Source organism: Phalacrocorax aristotelis, chromosome 4 (assembly GCF_949628215.1).
Source record: "Phalacrocorax aristotelis chromosome 4, bGulAri2.1, whole genome shotgun sequence".
NCBI lineage: Eukaryota > Metazoa > Chordata > Aves > Suliformes > Phalacrocoracidae > Phalacrocorax > Phalacrocorax aristotelis.
Window position 1 is genome coordinate 77,843,093 of NC_134279.1, and position 19,098 is coordinate 77,862,190.

The following is a 19,098-nucleotide window of genomic DNA, read 5'->3' on the forward strand; positions in this document are numbered from 1 at the left end:
GATATTGTTCCTTGCCTGGCTTCTTCAATTTACTCTTTAAAATGTAATTAATTTGATGGCAGTGCTTTGAAACGCAGAAGTAAATACTGTTCATACTGCTGTTCACAGTATCTGAAGGCTTAGTGTATTGGATGTTGTGACAGATGTTTATAGCTGGTATTTTTGGTTAACTGAAGTGTGGTGTAGCTTGACTGCTGCTCCTCAGGCAGGGCCAGTTCCATGGTCTGTGTCAAATGAGTTTTGCAGCTTCAGTCTTAAATAGCACACCTGTCTCCAGAACTAGAGAGAGACTGAAAACACAAAACAGGCACAGGGGTCAAGACTGGAAAAGTTCACCTCATCTACCAAGATCAGCTGTGACAAGGCAAACCTCTCTGCTCTTCAGTGCCCTTCCCAGCCCAGCAGCACAGAGGAGAGCTGTTGGGAAGGCCCAGGCAGGAAGGGAACCTCCTACTCAGCCAAAAGTCACTTTTCTGAACTTTGTCACAGACTGACCAGCTCTGTGCAAATTCCCCTCCCTGTAGTGCTTCACCTGCTGCTAATGATCAGCACTAACTGTTTTGAGTCTGTCTCAGGAGATGGTATTTTTTTTTTGGTAAAAACTTCCTCTTACCCATCAGTGTCTGCAGTGGAGTTGAGCCTGCAGGGAATTGCAGGGAGGAGGAGCCTCTTAAGTTAATGTGGGGTAGTAAAAGGTTTGTCTGCTGTGAAAAGGTGCATCTGCTTCCTCAAAACTGAGGTGAAAGCAGGCAACTGAAGCAGCAAAGCAAAAAGGAAGCTGATGTGTGGCAATTGCCTGGCCCAGGCCTGAAGGCTGGCTGCAGCACCTGTTCCTGGGGAGGTCCCTTGTCTGCAGCTGTGACCAGTTATGGCTCACTGTGGGAGGAGTTGAGGCACTTGCGAGGCAGCAGTGCAAGTGCTGTGATGTTCTTGCATGGGGAAATGTTCTGGCTTGCCAAGCTTAGGCGCCAGCTTGCTGCTGTGTCCTGTGGCAACTTCCCTCCATCTCTACTTGCTGCTGAGGCCTCTGACATTAGACTGACTTGTTTCTAGTTGCTTCAGCTGGCTTTATTTCTGTAGAAGAGCAATAAACCCTTGATTTGGCATTTCATACTTCACTAGTGAAGTATCCTTAAAGGCAACGCTTTAGCTGAATGTTCTTTCTTGCAGTATCAAATCTGAAGTAAATGAAACAAAGCAGTCCAGTTGCTTTGCTTGGAGCCAGCTGGAGCACCTGTGGGGAGCTGGTGCCAGGTGTCTTGCCTCCCAGTGAGAGAAATGAGTCACACCGGTCTTACATGTGCTTCTGTGCACACTCTGCTGTGAAAGGCTCTGTTGCAGTTGGATTTTGACCTACCTTACCCATGTGCTGCTGTTCACTCTGGCTTTATTGCAGCTGTTATCTACCTGATCTTACCAGCTCTTCAGCTGCTTTTGTTTTCTGTCTGCTCTGTCCTCTTGGGATTTTTGCTTCTTGTGGTCTTAAATTGTCCCGTTTGCTTGCTTTTTATGGCTGAAACTGACAGTTGTTGGACACCACCCAGGTGTCTGTCCTTCTACCCTTGCTGTTGGAAAACACAATTATTTATAGACTTAGTTTTCTTTTGGTAAGTCTTCCTTAAAATTAGAAACTCTTCCCTTAGCCTATGAGGCTGTTATGGCATTGCCATGGCGGGGGGAGATACAGTGGATACTTGTTTTGCCAGCTTGCCTTTTGTCAGTCTCACCATCATGAGGCTCTCCTTGAGAGGAGATGAACCTTCCCTCTGACACTAAAAGCGTGCTGTTTCAGCAGCAGCTGGCTTTGCACTGCTTGTGGGACAGAGAAGTGACAGTACCTGGAGTGACTAAGCTGCCAGGGCTGACATTTGCATTCTGGGAGTATGACTTACAGGTGTCTGGGAGTGAGAAATCAAAAACAAAAGCTGCTGGAGGTGGCCAAGATCAAAAGGGCAGGGCCTGGGCAGGTCTGGAAGCCTCCCTGGTGGTGGCTCCTAGTAGCAGAGGCAGGCAGCTGCACTGAGGAGTGGTTCTTGGCTGCAGCAGAGCTCCTCAAGGAAAGCTGCATGGCTGGATGGGCAGCTGGGCCTGCCTTTGCTAAATAAGGCTCTGCTATGATTATACACCACCTGGACAGCACAGGAAGAGAGCAGCTATTTAACAGCTGCTCTGAGTGAAAGTTTTAACTATGCTGTGAAGGTCCTAAACGTTCTAACAAAACCAAACCTGCTATAAAACCACAAGGGAGCTGTTAGAGGTGGATATAGCTTGTGAAAAGCATTAAGTGATGCAAACTAAACTGATGCACAGAAGCAACTGTTAAGAGCAGCTTTAATAAAACTTGTAGTGAGTCAGAAAAACAAAGATCTTACCACTGAAGGCTTTTGGTAGCAGATCAAGCTGAAGTGCCTCGTAGAGAAAGATGGTACTTGAAGCTAAGAATGTATTTCAGGGCTTTGTATCTAAAAGTACACAATGTGACACCACCATTGCCATTTCACCACAGCCTCTCACAGGGGAGGCGGGCTGAACAGAAAAGGGTAAGAATCTCTACAAACCACACTCCCCAAGAAGTATATTACAGTAGTTTCTTGGAGAACACGTTCCCCAGGAAGAGAAAAAAATATATTACATAAAGTAGTCTCGCTTAAGTTTTGCATTTTGAATGTAGAACAGAATATCCCATTGCACGCACACAAAACAAGGCAAACTGTACACATTGGCTCATCCTTAGCTACGGAGGGTCGCTAACCGCGACTGCATTGCTTCGATGTCTTCCTCCTCATCAACTGCAGCGGCTGCTCCCATGGGCTCAGGCTCTGGAAGGGCATCTGTGACTTTACTGGGTGCTTTACCCAAGGCCCCTGCAAACAACAGACAGGCCTGTTAGCGTACATCAGGTCTCCATTTAATCATCTGCACCTTTCAGGTACAGATATTTAAAATAATTCAGCCTGTTACTCAAGGTGACACGCAAGAATAGTTTGTTGGGGGACACAGCAGAATGGAGCCTGCTGAGGGGGGAGCAGCTCCCACTGCCTGCCTGGTGGGAAGGAGCTGCTCCCAGCCAGGAATAAAAGGAAAGCAGGATGTGAGAAACAGGAGAGGGCAAGAAGCCAGAAGCAGGGCACAAGGTAACAGCAGGAGCCAGGGCACAGCGCTTTCAGCGTGTTACAGCTGAACGCAGCTCCAGTACTTCATTTGTCGCACCAAGTCAGAAGAAATTCAGGTAAGGAGTGTGCTAAGTGTGACCTAGTCAAATAACTAAACCAGTAGATCATTGCTTTGTGAGCTATAAGGCAGAAGTTGGGCATTTTGGGTTGGCTTTTGGCTTTAGGGGTTTTTGTTTGTTTGTTTTGTGGGTTCCCCTGCCAACAACTCAAGACGCTAACAGCATTTTACAGCCAGGAATCACAATGCAGCCTAAGACCCAGGGCACTGCAGCTGAGTTTATTTCCTGGCTTTGTTAGTGTATCTAGTCAATCATACAAATTTCACCTTGTTAAGAGGAGCCACCGTACAAACGGTGATCTGTTAAGGCCTTAAGCACAAAGCTGCACAGACATCAGCTGATCCACGCTACTTAGGCTTTGCTGGACTGCACCAGCCGCCTCAGCCAGTATTCCCCGAGAAACCAGTTTGTCAGAACACACTGCCTGTTAGCAAAGGCACCGGCACCACTGAGAGAGCACAGGTAAGTCAGAATAGACGATTTAGTCTGCTGCGCCTTACTGAGCAGAGTGGGGCAAGGCACCGCTCTTGGCAAACACACACGCACTCACCGGCCGTAATTTCAAAAAGGATTTTGTCAATTTCCATCTCTGCTTCCTCTTCCATTTCCTCCTGGTCCTCCAGGCTTTCAAAGGTGTCCTCCAGCATTTCCTCTATAATACCAGCCTAGCAGAAAACAAAAAGGCAGTGTATGATGCCCTGGGAAACAGCAGCGTAAGAGGACGTATTTCCTGCTTTCCAGATCAGGTTACGCCTATTCAGGTGTTCAAGAACCAATTGCCGGCTGCTCGAGCCTTCCCGACAGAGGCTCTTCTGCTGCACCAGGGCTGGCCAACATGCTTGCCTGCAGTTTAAGCCATATCTGTACAACCGGTGCACAGGAAAAGCAGAAAGAAAACTGAGGATTAAATACACACGTTCTCACTTTGAAACCCCCAAGCTATTATTTATTGTTATTGCATGTCTAAATGCTGACAACCCAGCGTGCTCCAAGCGTGTGAAATACAGCCGCAAACCTCAGTTGCGAAGTGTAAATTGTGTAACGCTGTAAAATTAGTGTGACACAGGTCCCCCTTTTTTCTATCTGCGTTTGAAAACATCCCTTTGCAGGGCCTGCAACTGCAGTCTGGCCAAATTGTTCTGGTGCACAATGGTGAAATTACTAAAAAATAAGGTGATCTGGCCTAAACTAGCGTGTCAGAATAGAGGGGGAAGCAAAACAACTTTGGGAGTTGAGAAGAAAATAACCACCACAGGGAAGCAGCATACTTTAAGATCAGAGCAGTTCCATCAGATGGAGACACTAAACTAGGTGTTTTACACCCAGTATCAGAATAGTCATCTGGCCTAAGGTGGGGCTTTCAGCTTCCCACTCCACAATAGGCTGCCGTAGGTCTGTCTTAATGGACATTTTTGTCCCTGAACGCAGGAAGTTCAGCCTCCCCAGAACAGAGAGAAGCTCAGGGACATGGGCAGTCACCAGGCACAAGTGCGAGCCCTTGGGATGAGGATGACCAAACCACAACCGCTCTGTCTGATCTTTCTCCTTCCATCCTCAACCTGAGGAGCTGTTTTGGCTTCAAGCTTTACACCAAATGTATCACCGAGTCAGGGTTTTCCCCACATACAGTAACTCACTAGAAAGTCCCCCGCTATTAACGTGCAACCTTTATTTCTGTTTGTCAGGGCTCCCAAAAGCCCTCTGACAAAGGGCCCACCAAAGCGATTGCACACTAACAACCACCTCTTGTTCACCCAAGCCTTATTTACGGTGTAGATCTTACCTTCATCATCTCTTTGGACAACTCCCTCATCGTTGCTTGGATTTCAGGGATTTTCACTAGATTCTGCATAGCTTTCATGACTTCTGTGCTCTTCTGCAATGAACCTGCTACTCTCAGGACAGCTGTGAAGGAGCACCATAGAAAAGCTTGAATGATCCATGTGTCACCAAAAGCAGAGAAATTATATCCTCCCTACATGGACAGAACAATTTGATTTGGATTCTATGATTCTACTTGGAAGGCAGGGTAGCGTTGGGTTGACGGTTGGACTTGATGACCTTAGAGGTCTCTTCCAACCTTAATGATTCCATGATTCTAGAAATTTGTTTGCATTTAGGCAATTTAATTATAAAGAAGAAATGGCACCCTGCTTCTTCATTCTTGTCTACCATCCTGGAAAAGCTCAATTCCTACCCACATCAGAAAAACTACATTTCTAGCAAATATACTGGTCCTGTGTGATTACCTGGAGCAACCCAGACTGCCTGCAGAGAAACTTCAACCCACTCACGCTCTGGTTCATACAGAGAGGTCCCTGAGGAGCTCCTGCCCGTGCCCCTCAGCAGCCAGAGGGCTTGCTGAGGGTTTCACCAGTGGAGCTGCTGCCCAGCTCCATGCCTGACTGTTGGCCCAACTAGTGACCTTCCGCCTGGCACTGGGTACTGGACATGACCTCTGGCAGAAGTTCTAGCACAATAGTTTCACAGCAAAGAAGCAAAGAAGCTGGAAATAAGCGTATTTTAAACTGAATTTAACAATACTCTTTCCAGAGGCTATTCTCATAATACAGCTTAAAAGCTCTTCTCATATACATTGCTATACCAAGATCAAAATGCAATAGTTAACGGTACTTTGAGGTTCCTGAATTGTGCTGTCTCACTTTGTGGTTTCCCAGCCATGGAGAACTCACCCATTTGTATATAAAATGGTCACTCCTCAATGAAATAAAATGAAAAATAATACATGCTGTACCTTCATTTTAATACTTAATTTCTGTAAGAACATTACACTTGTAATGTTAACAAACTAACAGAAATCTTGCCTCTAGCAGTCATTTCCCCAAGAGGATGCAAGTTAATACAAACCCCAGACTGAAATTTAGATTCCTTCCTATCACTTGGGTAAGTGTCTCGGAACGTTCCCAGTAAGGTGAAGATGCTGGTAGCAGTAATAAGGAGTTTTTCATAGAATCACAGAATGGTTTGGGTTGGAAGGGCCTTTAGAGGCCATCTAGCCCAACCCCCTGCAGGGAGCAGGGACACCCCCAACTAGATCAGGTTGCTCAGAGCCCCATCCAACCTCATCTTGAATGTTTCCAGGCATGGGGCATCGACCACCTCCCTGGGCAACCTGGGCCAGGGTTTCACCACCCTCACTGTAAAAAACTTCTTCCTTATATCCAGTCCAAATCTATTCTCCTTTAGTTTAAAACCATCACCCCTTGTCCCATCACAACAGGCCTTCCTAAAGAGGTGGCCCCCATCCTTCCTAGAGTCCCCCTTTAAGCACTGGAAGGCTGCAATAAGGTCTCCCCACAGCCTTCTCTTCTCCAGGCTGAACAACCCCAACTCTCTCAGCCTGGCCTTGTAGCAGAGGGGCTCCAGAGCTCGGATCATTTTTCCTTTTAAGGGACACCTCAAGCTGCACAGATGGCCCCTACTTCCCCTTCCTGAATGAGGTACATGGGGAGCCACATTTGACCTATCATAAGATTACACTTCAGGTTCACATTGCAACACCCAATTTGTCACTCATCTAGTGATAAAATCGACCAGCACCCGCTGGGGTGGGGGGAAATGCTTTGACATTTCAGCGTGTCGGCCGCCACCAAGTCTGGCCCTGTCGTTAATGCTTTCTGCTCTGCTCGCCTTGCAGACTGGAATGCTCTAAGGTATGGAAAATACTGCAGGAAGCCTATTCCGACATATTCCTGATGTGGATAAGGAATGAGGGAAATACGCTGGTACCAGGGGAGCACAAAGGACCCAGCAGGTTTTACGCAGAGCTAGGCATTAAGCCACAGGGCAAATCAATTCATCCCCATCAAGGAAATCAAACACTGCTCCCCCATCTCCATTTAGGCCTTCGTAAGCGTCCCAAGACTCTTGCTAGAGAAATAACAATATACAAGATGAAGGGAATTCTACTGAAGGAAATAAACACGTTACAGAACCTGTCAAAATCAGTAACAACAACAGGCTCCACACGGATACAGGGGTATTAGGCACGCGTTCCAACTGTTTAGGAACGCACACTAAAAACATGCCCTGGATCATTGGAAGAAAGTTCTGTTTCAGAGCACGTGATTCTCATGTCACTGCACCCATCAGGCTCTGAGGAGAGGTGTTAGATTATCTGTTGAGCAGCTAGTCAGAGGAAACAGAAAGCCAGTGAATATCTAGGGAACAATGTGGGGTGGGAACCCCAGGAAGCTAACGGGGAGCTCCCTGACTATGCCAGAACCCAGGGTGGGAAACACATCCAGGGAGGGCAGTGGGGAGACGTCTCCTGCAGGCTCACGGGGGTTATTGCCTACAGGGATACAGGCCTCAGTATGGGATGTGGGGGAGAAAGAGCATTTTTTGAACCAAGAAAAACTTATTATGGAATCTTTTAAGGGGATTGCAGGAATGTGACTGAACATGAGAAACTTTTTATTGAATGTTTAGGGGAAGGACTGAGGGCGGAGAAAGGGAGGGATCAAGGTGGAACAGGGAAGACCACAAACCTCAGGGGCCTACAGGTCCAAGTACCAGCGGCCCAGGCAGAGGAAAAACCTGGGGCCAGTTACCAGAGAGCTCGCCAGCTTAGACTGAGCGTCTGAGAGCAGCTGCTGAACAACCCATGCACTGTGCATACATGTGTATATGTGTACTCTACTAGTGGACCTCAGTCCTAACCAGCGAAGAGGGAGACCAGGACTGAGCTGTCGGTGCTGTTCACATTTGTGTGAGAGCTGCATGTGTTTACACGGGTGCTGTTAAAGGCATTGCTGTGAGCCTGTGCGGCCATGTGTGCCTGCTGGTGCTCAGCCTGGCTGAATGTGGGGACATGGAACTGCAGCAGCCTCACACCTCTGGGTCCACTACAGCATGAATTTCCCCAGGTCCTGAAGCCCACTGGAATAAGCTGCCTTTCATAAGAGTAGGACTGCTTCCAAACTCAAGCCCTGCCTGCCTTTCACCTTGGTTCATAAATATCTAAAGGGTGGGTGTCAGGAGGATGGGCCAGGCTCTTTTCATTAGTGCCCAATGACAGGCCAAGGGGCAGCGGGCACAAGCTGGAACACGGGAAGTTCCACCTGAACATGAGGACAAACCCCTTCCCTGTGCGGGTGCCTGAGCAGGGGCACAGGCTGCCCAGAGAGGCTGTGGGGTCCCTTCCCTGGGGACATTCACCCCCCGCCTGGATGCGGTCCTGTGCCCCTGCTCTGGGTGTGCCTGCTCAAGCAGGGGGTTGGATGGGATGGTCTCCAGAAGTCCCTTCCACCATTCTGTGATTCTCTGTAATGGAAACCCAGACCTCACCCCTGAAGCTAGAAGCACTCAGAAGGTGTTCTTACCAAGCTGGTTCTTCATCCCCATGAGAACAGAGTTCATGTGAGCTTTGGATGCATAGAGTTTGCTTACGGCCTTCCGAGAGCGGATCAGTTCCTTTGCCAAGATCACACACACATCTTTCTGACCCTTTTTGGCAGCATCCTTTATTGACCGCTTCACCTTCTCCTCTTCTCTCTGGATATCTGGAGCGCAGAAAAGCACAGCAAATGGGAACAAACCACTAAGGATTTGGAAGAGAAACCAGTCATCAGTTGGGGTGTATTTTCAATGCAAAGAATCATTTCTGCTTGATTTCAGATCTCCTGTTACTCAAAGACCTTGTTCTAGGCTGATTTACATGTTAGCTGATTAATTCAACTAAATATTAATAGGAACATTCTCATTATGAAAACACCCAGCTCTGTAAATTCCTTTGCAGTTAAGAGTACTGTAAAGGACTGTCCAGGAATATCACTGCATGAAGCTGAGCTAAGACAAATTCTTAAGAAGCAAAAAAAGGTCCAGTAAGACCAAAGCACTCTGAGATGACTACTTGACTTATAACTTCAAAATAACCTCCTGACTATTGAACTAGCCTGATATAAACCTACGTATAAAACCCTCCATCCTTGCAGACAGACTTAATTATTCCCCCCGCTAGGCACAACTCATTGAGCCTCAACTGGACAGCCAGCCCAGTCTATGCTTGTACTTAAGAGTTAAGGTCCTGAGTTGATACTGCCCATACTTTAAGACACCTACATTAGGTGTTTGTATAAACTGGCACATTCAAATTATAAGCTGACTGGTGCCAAAGCTATGATAATTTACCAGTGAAAATCAGTAGGCTGGTAAACCATTAGGTATAACTTAAAGCAGCCTGTTCAAACTCGCTTGGCATCCTGCTTTATTCAACAGCTCTTTGAAAGAGCATGCTGGAACAGGAGTACTGAACTGAGCCCGTACAAAACCAGCGCCGAAGAGCTGGGTTTGAAATCTCATCCACTAAATATGCTTCCTTAAATAATGTGGGTTTTTCTAGCAAACTGGGGGTGACTGTTCACACGTCAGATAATGCTGGCTGTGTACAGCAGAAGCCTGGTACATCTAAAAGCTCAGAGTAAGAAATGCAGGAACAAGCAGGGGCCATATCAACCCCCCTCCCTTTTCCAGACTCAGCAATAAGTTAGCCATTGGTGAAATATGGATCTAAGAGCCCACAAAAAAATTATCCTAAAGTAAATAAAGAAGGGTTAGGCTCACCTTCCTGCAAAGAGTTGAAGAAAATGACCACAAGAACAATTATTTCTAGCAAAGGCTTTGTTCAAATTTGGTTTTGAGTTTTCTTGATTTATACCAGACAGAAGTTACAGGGAGGCAAGAATCAGAAGTTGCCCTTTATAAAAACAAAGGCATCAGTGCACACTTTTTGGCACAGACCAGCTTGGAGACTTCGACACAGCTTCTCACGTGGGAGTTAATGAACCCTGTGCTCAAGGGTGAGTCATTCCGTCACATCCTGGTTTCAGCTGAGATAGAGTTAGTTCTCTTCCCAGTGGCTGGTACAGTGCTGTGGTTTGGATTTAGCATGAGAATAATGTAATAACACACTGATGTTTTAGTGTAAGCCCTGCTTAGCAACAATTAAGTCAAGGACCTTTCAGCTTCCCATGCTGTGCCGGAGATGCACAAGAAGCCAGGATGGGGCAGAGCCAGGACAGCTGACCCCAACTGGCCAAAGGGATATTCCATACCACGTAACGTCATGCTCAGTATATAAACTTGGTAGAGTTGGCCGGGGGGGCAGCAATCGCTGCTTGGGGATGGGATGGGCATCGGCCAGCGGGTGGTGAGCGGTTGCATCACTGGCTTTTCCTGGGTTTTGTCTCTCTCTCTCATTGTTTCCCTTTTCATTACAATTTCTTCTTATTATTTTATTTCAATTATTAAACTCTTACCTCAACCCACGAGTTTTCTTACTTCTCTTCAGATTCTCTCCCCCATCCCACTGAGCGAGCGGCTGTGTGGGGCTCAATTGCTGACTGGGGCTAAACCACAACACCTCAATATCATTCAATGGCATCTTTGCCATAAAGGACTGGCAGAAATCTGTAGGATTGTAATCAGAACAGCATGCTCCTTCCTGCTTCCCCACTATTATCTGCAGAAATGTCACAAGCTTGAAGACACCTGTACGTCAGCCACGGGAGTGAGCCAAGTGCCAGCGTATCAGAACAGCAAGGAACAGCTGAGGTGCTGCAGCAAAAACCAGAAAGCACCAGAAGCAGAGTCCAGTAGTACTGAGGAATTATCACATTCACTTTGTCAGGCTAAAACCAGCCACAAATATGTTACTACACCCAAACTAGGGTAGCAGGGCCCTGTACTCGAGTGAATGCTTTCATTTGCTTGAAAAACTGCTGAATATGGCATTAGTGGCATAAAATATGCAGGAATGGTCAACTCCACCTTTGAAGGTCAGTGTCAGCTATGCACCTCGAATCAGCCCACGTCACTACAGCAGTTGCCTTTGCAGCACTACCAAGCACAACAGAGGCGTGAAGCAGTCCAAAGCACCTGCGAGACGGACTTGCAAACTCAGTAAAGCACAAAGTTACTGTATTACTCTAACTATGTTAACTCGAAAATTTCAATTCTGAAGTCGCAAAGATACCTTTCATTTCTTCAAACCTTCCAAGCCCTCAAAAGCAACCTACACCAAACAGAAATCACAACGACAGCAAGAGTCCAACAACAGATGGTTTGAAACAGCATGTTGCTGTATTGGTGACTGCGCTGACTGGGCGAGCCAAGTGCTCAAATGATCCAAGCCCACTCAGTTCATCCCAGGTGGATGAGTGTTGCCGTATCAAAACGCATCCAGCACAGCATTCCCCAGGGAAAGGAAGACAGGCCCCAGCTCAGCACCTTTGCTCAACGATTACAGTGATTTCCTGTGTAAATCTCAGTCGAAATGATAAAGCATGGCAGAACCCAACTACAGCACATACTTTCTGAAAAAGCCCTTTAGTGGCACGTGGCTGTCAACTTTCAGCAGTGGCCTGCTAGCCTCATGTCCAGCAGAACCACGTAATTCCACAGCTGACACTTGGTAAGATGTCAAATCCTAGCACAATATGGGCATTACAAAGATATTCTGTACTTTATTTTAATGGCAATTACCGGAATAGCAGATGATTGGTGGTCAGTCTAAGCTCTTATGTGCTAAACTGTATTTCTTTGAATGTAACACTCTGAAATACATATACAGAGACGTTTAGAGCTGTTACAATAATTTGATTTACACCCATGTCAAACTATCAGACTACCACATAACCCAATATCTATATAGGCCTTTAGAAGTATCATGGCATGCATGAAGTTGAGAGAAAACCAATATTTCAAGAAACCATCAACAGTGAAAACATGGGTAGTTTGCTCCCATGGAAGATCCAAACTCTAAATAATACCATGCTAACAGGATCAGCCGCATTTCGGTTGCTCTGTGCCTGATACAGCCACACCAAGTGCCTTGGAGAATGCAAAACAATTCACAAGTATAATGAACATCACTGTGTTTTCCTGGAAGAGGCATAAACCCTGTCCTGTTACAGATAAGGACAAAGGCAGACTTTGTACTGCACAAGCATCTCTCTCCAACCAACTCGTACAAATCTACAAGTGGGAGAATACATGAACCCCGCCAGCCTAGTCCAGAAGCACGGCGCTGGGGGAGAAAGGGGGAAGGGAGAACACACCCCTTGAGGAGTCACTCAAAACGGACACGTGCCTAATAACCAGATGCCGACACAAAATATCCTTTACCAGCACATCCCATGGACCAACCCTGAGGGCAGGGCAGAAGACAAAAAGGGGAAAACAGAATCTGCCCCAAACCTATTTTCAGATTCCGAGAAGGCAGGCAGAAGAGAGAACAAGAAGCTGAACTAGCGGCAGTGCAATAAGCAGCAACTCCTCTGCTTTTCAAGATCTCTTCAACAGTGTAATGCTCATAATTTAATAACAAAGCTCCCACCGAGAAAAGTCTTTTTTCTTCTTCTTCTCCTCTCGTGTCTGCAACTTCCCCAAGCTGACAGCAAGCTACTTTTGTTTAGCATGCACACTTCATGCCAGTACATACCTGTGGAACTTTCTACACCAATACTATTCAATAAATCAATATGGCTGAAGTTCTGGATCGTAAGTCCAATTCATGTTATCAAATGGGTTTTTAGAGCATTATGTCATACAAGAAGCATAAAATATTTGGGTTCTTTTGAAAACTTTACTTGGAGAACTTCACAGTCATGTTGTAACACAGACTAAGCCTGACCCCAAGACCACAGTCATCATCATCTATTCCAGATGTGACAGAGTACCGCTGGTTATTAGACTTGACAGCCTCTCCCAGTGAAAGCAAAAAAAACCTTGAAGGCAGACAGGGAAAGGGGGAAAAAAAAAAAGAGACTTAAGTACAAACCTCTGATCTGTCTGTCAATCACTCTCATTTCTTTCCTTATCTTCAAGGACCATTCATTGACCTTAAAAAGAAAAAGCAAGAGTTACTTGAAATTCCAACTTTAAAAGTATACTTTCATGTAACTTAACCACTCAATATCAAAAGAAGCACTTCAAAATGCACAAGCTTTAAGTTATGAGTCTTGTAACATTTCATTATAAAAAGAAGCCACTGCAGAAATACCACCAATTATCGCACTCCTCTTACAATTCAGACATGGAGTTAAGGAGGACGCAGTTTGTGAACAGTCACTGCCTGGCTAAATTCCCATGTCACAGCAACGTCATCATGCAGAGGGAGGGGATTTCAGCATAAGGTAGGACCTTTGTCACGGGCTGACAGCACCAAGAGTGCCACCACCCATTTCAGTCCAAGGGAACCCAAGGTGGTCTCCAAGCCAACTTCCCACTCAAAGCAGGACCAAGTTCAGGGTTAAGGCAGGTTGTTTGGGGCCTTGTCCATTGAGCTTTGACACTGTCTGAAGGCAGAGACTTCACAGCTGCTCTCGGCATCCGTTTCAGCACTTCTTCACTCCCATAGTGAGGAACTTCCCTCACGTCCAATTCAAAATTCTCCTCTGGCCACCTGTGGCTGTAGCCTCCTTCCTGTCCTGGGCACACCTGAAAAGTAGGCAGTGGCTCTGCCTTCACTACAACCCTGTTAGAGTCAGTGAAAGGCTTTAGACTCTTGCCTCCTCACCTTTGCTTCTCCAAGCTAAAACAAGCTCGGTTCCCTCAGCCTCTCCTCCTCTGTAACGGGCTCCAGTCCTCTGCCGCACTCTCCCCAGTTTGTTATCCTTCTTGAACCGGGTGCTCAAACCAGGACAGTTTTGCAGATGTGGCCTCACTAATGCTGAATGTGCAGAGCAACTGAACAACCAGTTGCCTCAGCTTGATGATTACAGTTCACTAATGCAGCCCAGTTTCAGCACAGCTACCCCCTCTCCAGCTTCCCTCCCGGGACCTGCCAAGACCACTTTGTTCTAGCACTCCTGGCTCCCACAGCACAGGGCACTGAAGGAGGTGTGCAGCACCACTTGCCCCGACCACCTCTCTGGGGAAGCGGAGTCACCAGACAGGCAACAGCTGCCAGACATCCAGCTGAGAACTGGAAGCACTTGTGGTAAACAAGGATGCTGAGAGGGGCTGCAGAACCAGAATGGAGAACTGGGAGAAAATACTAGCATACAGAGTGCCAAATACTTGCACAGCTTGGATGCTACAATTGTTAGCAGCACAGATTTTGCACAGTATCTAAAAAAACCCAAAAAACCCAAAGTACAAAGATGACCTCCAGTTCATGGATCCACTTGTGCACTATACGTGCCAGTGCACAGACCACTCAGGAAGTCTAGCTGGCTGCGTGAATAGTTTCATATGAAAATCACCCTAATTTTTATCTGACTTTTTAATTATTCAAATAAAAAGCTCCATCTACCTGGATAAGCTTTGTAACAGAACAGTAAAAAGAGTGCTCCTCAGTGCACGAGCCCAGCAGAGCGAGATTCTTAGACTTTTACCAGTCTCAAAAGAAATTCTCTCAGTCACGACGAACAAGACCATGTTTTGACTACAAACAACCACCATCTGAGTTGCCCAAGCACAAGATCTGATGCAAAACAATGCAAACCCCAAAGCCCTGCAGAACTCTGTGCATACACATTATGAGTGTGCAGAAGTTTTGAAGGGGTTTCAGAAAGCTCCTGTTCAGAAAAAAAAAAACAAATCCTGCTGGACCGACTGCAGCCTCCTCGCTTGCTCTTCAGAATAGTGCAGAAAGATTTCACATAGATTCATTCCTCGCCCTGGTAAGAGGCTCAGAAAGTCCCTCTTCAAGTATGCCTCCACTAGATGGAGAGAAGACGGGAAAGAGATCAAGGTAAAGCATGATTGAACTTTGGCTGGCCAACTGACACATCTCAAATGTAACATCTTCTACAGACTTGCTTTACAAGTTGTATTCTAGAGCAAACCAACGTGTATTAAACCTTCACGTACAAGCACAATCAGGAACTGTCAAATGAACTACAGCAGGATTCACAGATTTTTGCCTCTGCGATGCACAGCCCAGCACAAAGACACCATTAAACCACAACTGGTTGTATGTTGTCACCAGTCCCTGCTAACTCTGACAGCAGAAACCTCTTTGATAGCTCACCCCTTACACTGCCAAGGAATAAGTTGCTTCAGCTGGCTGTCCTCATAAAGACAGAGCTGGTTGCTTCTTCATTCCCGGGTCTTCCCAACACACATCACCAGTTTTGCGTACAAGAGGAGGAGGAAATCCCATTGACTCTCATCTAGACAACTGCATGCTTTCAGTTATATGAGACACGGCAATTTGCTGAGCAGCGAGGAAGCTGTAGCGCCGATCGCACGCAGGACAACAGGGATACGGCTGCAAACCACGGCACAATGCAGTGCAGAGGTACCACTGCTGGGAATAAGAGTACTTCGGCCAGTTAAGCAAGGCTAATTACCCTGAGCACAGCTCCATGCTGATGTAGCTACTCTGCTCCCACTTCTGACACAAACAAAAACATCATTCTCACAGCACCTCATTACATCGGGGAGTCAGCCAGCAAAACACTAAGATGAAAGAAACCACTCAGACTATACTGGAGGAAAACCACTTTTTAAGCTCAAACAATCCAGACATGGCATTAAACTTTTTATAGACCCCCAGCTTTAGACAGGCTGAAACCATCATTAGCTCTTCACAAGGACTGATGATGTTTGCCTTGTCTCATTCAGCCAGTAAGTTCTTCTTCATCGACAGACAGTGAGTGTACAGACAAACCCAGGGTCGCTCACTGCCATCACAAAAATCTCAACCTCTTCCCATCATCAGCCACCTCCTGCAGTGCTCCAGTTGCTGTCTCTAGCCCTGCCCAGGGACAGTATCTGTGTATGGCTGCTGGCAGACACAAGGTAAGTGGTACTGTTTCCCCATCACCTAGTAAACAGAAGTAACGACTTCTTCCTTCTAAAGTGTGCAGTCAGATACAGAAGGAAATAAATTTCTTACTATTAATGGGTTTCTCAATTTCACTGTTATGACCTCTGAAATCACCGTGCCAGCCCACAACCCAAGACTGCGTCCATGACAGCAAGATGACCCACGTCACTCCTCCCTATGGGTCAGACACGTCTGTCTTCCAGTGCCCTTGCAAGCTTTTCTGTAAACAGCTCCAAGATGACCACAGCCGTGCTGTGTTACTGGGAAACATGACAAGTTTTTGATTTGTTGTGTGTTATCAAGTTTTCAGTCTTAGGTTGTCGGACATGAAACGACAAGAAGTTATTGGTGCAGTGTAACCACTTTGTGCGGGTTAAAGGGTTGTCTGCTGCTTTACCTCACCAAAAGCAGCCGTCTCCAAACCTCACTTCTCTGTGGGAACACTGCTCACGAATGGAGGGAGCTGTAACCAGCCTGCATGGTGCTCTGACACAGGTAGACGAGGAAGGGAAAGTACACTATCCAAAGTAGATCCCCTGCCTAACACCGCCACCCAATAAGCAGTGACTACAGACTGCTTGCTCCCCTGGGAAGTGGTTGTGTTGCTACAAAGCAGCAGGGAATATCTGTGACAGTGCAGCTCTTCTAAGCCTTCAACTTCAGTAACTGTCACCTTCTCTCTGTTGTTTTTTTAGTACCTCTAATGTATTTGATCTTCACCACCACCAAATATATATTTTTATTAATATGTTAATAGGGATTTATGAAAGACAACGGTGAAATCCCTTAGTATCTCCATTATTTCATTCCACTGTGACATTATACATGTGTGGAAAGAAGCAAGACTTAAAAAGTTTTCCCAACGACTCAGAAGAGCCCACCAAATCCCAATACTTCAGCTATTCATGTTCTTGCAAGAGGAGCTGGAAGCCCCTAGTGAAGTCAGAAGACTATAACCTATGGAAAACAGCTAACAGCAAGCTAAAGCTCCAGGAGCCGCTGACTATCCGCCCCAGCCACGGCACCCCGGACGCGTTGCTCCGTTGGCTACTGCCCAAGTGGCCCTGAGAAGCGCCCTCCGAGGCCCTGCACCCCGCAGAGGGGCCCTGGCACCGCACCGGGCGCGACAAAAAGCTGCTACATTTCGGGAGGAGTGAAGTGACCGAGGGCGGGTACCTACAGCCCGCCCGGGACGGAGCACCAGGGACCCTCACCGCCTGCTGTGGCCCAGCCGCCGCGGCGATACTCGAGACAGACCTCACGGCTCCAACCCTACTCTCCGCGGCGGCGGCGGGGGTGCGGGGTGCCCGTTCCGCCCCAGACCCGGGCCGGGAGCCCTCAGAGGAGGCCCCCGGTGCCTCGCCCAGGCTAGGCCCCGTCCCTCCGCAGCCCCCGCCCGGCGCCGTCGCGCACCTCGGCCGCCGCCCCTGCGACACCCGCCGGAGCCTGGCCAGGGCCTCACCAGCTCCTTGGGCGGCTTCTCGGGGGTCTTCCCGAACAGGCCCATGGCGGCGGCCGCCGCCTCACGCCGCCCGCCACTTCCGGGTTCTCCTCACCGCCCACGGCGGGGGCGGACCCTCCACTGTGCGCATGCGCCGCCGGGCACGCCCGACTCCGCCCCCTCTCCACACATGCGCAGAGCCCCGGCCCGCTCCCGCCGGCACTGCCCATGCGCCGCAGGTGTGGGGGGGTGCGGGGAGGACTGAGCAACCCCGCCCCTCGCCACGCCCCTCCGGGGGGCGATCCCATTGGTCCTTGAGGCCCGGGCGCACCCGCGCTTCGCACGGCCCCATCGAGCCCCACAGCGCCTGACGGAGGCGCGGGGCAGGGGGGCTGCTGCGGGGTTAACGGGATTCGGCCAAGGTGCTTGTACTGCCTGGGCGCCTCCTCCGCGCCGGTGGCGTTGTGAACTGGAGCGGCAGGAGCTGATGCTGGTCCGTACCCGTTCAGAGCAATAAAAGCCGATGGCAGTGCAGGTTATGTCACCACCCGCCCTCCCCCAGAACGCCCAGTAGGAGTATTTACAAAATCTAGTCATGCAAGGGGTGACTCAAACTAGACTTCGTATCTTTCTCCTGCAGCCCAGGGAAGACCCGCAGGAGACCTAAAGAGAAGCAGCTGTTAGCACAGAAGACATTGCCTGCCTTGGCAGGCTCCTGCTAAGGTTCTTTCGGAGGTGCCCCACCAGGAAGGCCTGGCTCGTTTCCACCCGCCGCCACCCTCTCCGCAGCAAAGGGCGGGTACCCTGGCCAAAATTAACGGACAGCTTGGAGCCACCCTGCTGGGTGCTGCGGGATGAGCCCTGGCAAGTCGCTCCATCTTCTTCCACCCCAATGCACAAGCTGAGACACACAAGACTAGAAATAATCACTGATGCACAGAAAGAGTGTGAAAGCTTAAGAAGAAACAGGTGCTGTTAGCTTAATCCAACTCTAATACCTTACAATTATACTTACCCTCACTATTTATTTCCCAGAGAAAGACATTTTAATAACAGTTTCAAAAATGTACAGTTCACCTTTGTCTTTTTTCCTTAAACCTCACGCAGAACAAAGACCGCTCTAAATACACTTTGGAAAGGAGAGGTCTCATTTTGTATGGGGTACGAGCAGGGGGAAGCCAGCATTACAAAACAGTAGTGAAAGTGCAACTGGCAGAGAGACCTTCAGAGGTGATCTAAATCCATCCTCTAACAGAACAAAACACCAATAGTCCTCATTAAACCTACTGACATAAGTAACCTCAGATGAATTTTTTGATATTTTCTATTTACAGTTGGCTGTCAACTTTTGGGCATGCAGAGAATAAAACACTACTTCAAGAACACTTGGCATCTCAGTTAAGACACTTTACAAATACTAGCATAACCCAGCCCAGCAAGGAAAACAAGCGAGCAGCGAAACCGCCGACCTGGTTAGAGGCACAGTCTTCGCCCTGTTCTCCAGATTTTAAACTGTCAATGCGTTGGGTAAGGGCTGTCTGAGGTTCTGCGCTCCATAGAAAACAATCCTGCTTGGATGCCTCTGCTGCTACTGACACAAGCATTTCATAAAATAAATACATCCAA

The 19,098-nt window shown here is 47.8% G+C and overlaps 1 protein-coding gene across 3 annotated transcripts; it reads right to left on the reverse strand.

The window, feature by feature from the left end:
- Positions 1-2,314: 2,314 nt before the first annotated feature.
- Positions 2,315-17,696, reverse strand: CHMP3 (charged multivesicular body protein 3). 3 transcript variants are annotated; one of them, XM_075092161.1, is made up of 6 exons: positions 17,494-17,696; positions 13,035-13,095; positions 8,578-8,757; positions 5,016-5,137; positions 3,783-3,897; positions 2,315-2,864 (listed from the first exon to the last, which is right to left on the reverse strand). In XM_075092161.1, exons 1-6 carry the CDS (start codon positions 17,536-17,538, stop codon positions 2,731-2,733), a joined length of 657 nt encoding a protein of 218 aa, XP_074948262.1. In that variant the 5' UTR covers positions 17,539-17,696; the 3' UTR covers positions 2,315-2,730. The 3 variants fall into 3 exon arrangements, with proteins under 3 accessions (XP_074948262.1, XP_074948263.1, XP_074948261.1); XM_075092162.1 differs by having other exon boundaries at positions 17,445-17,603; XM_075092160.1 differs by lacking the exons at positions 13,035-13,095; positions 17,494-17,696 and adding an exon at positions 10,513-10,658 and having other exon boundaries at positions 8,578-8,795.
- Positions 17,697-19,098: the final 1,402 nt, after the last annotated feature.

What these genes read in the sequence shown, in the direction of transcription:
- CHMP3 (XM_075092160.1), bottom strand. Translation starts at nt 10,646, where the DNA reads ATGGCAAAGATGCCATTGAATGATATTGAGGTGTTGTGGTTTAGCCCC. An exon ending in AAGAAAACTCGTGGGTTGAG is followed by an intron (nt 8,796 to 10,512) that starts GTAAGAGTTTAA and finishes CCAAATCCTTAG; the next exon opens with TGGTTTGTTCCCATTTGCTG. An exon ending in TGTCCAAAGAGATGATGAAG is followed by an intron (nt 3,898 to 5,015) that starts GTAAGATCTACA and finishes GTTTTCTGCTAG; the next exon opens with GCTGGTATTATAGAGGAAAT.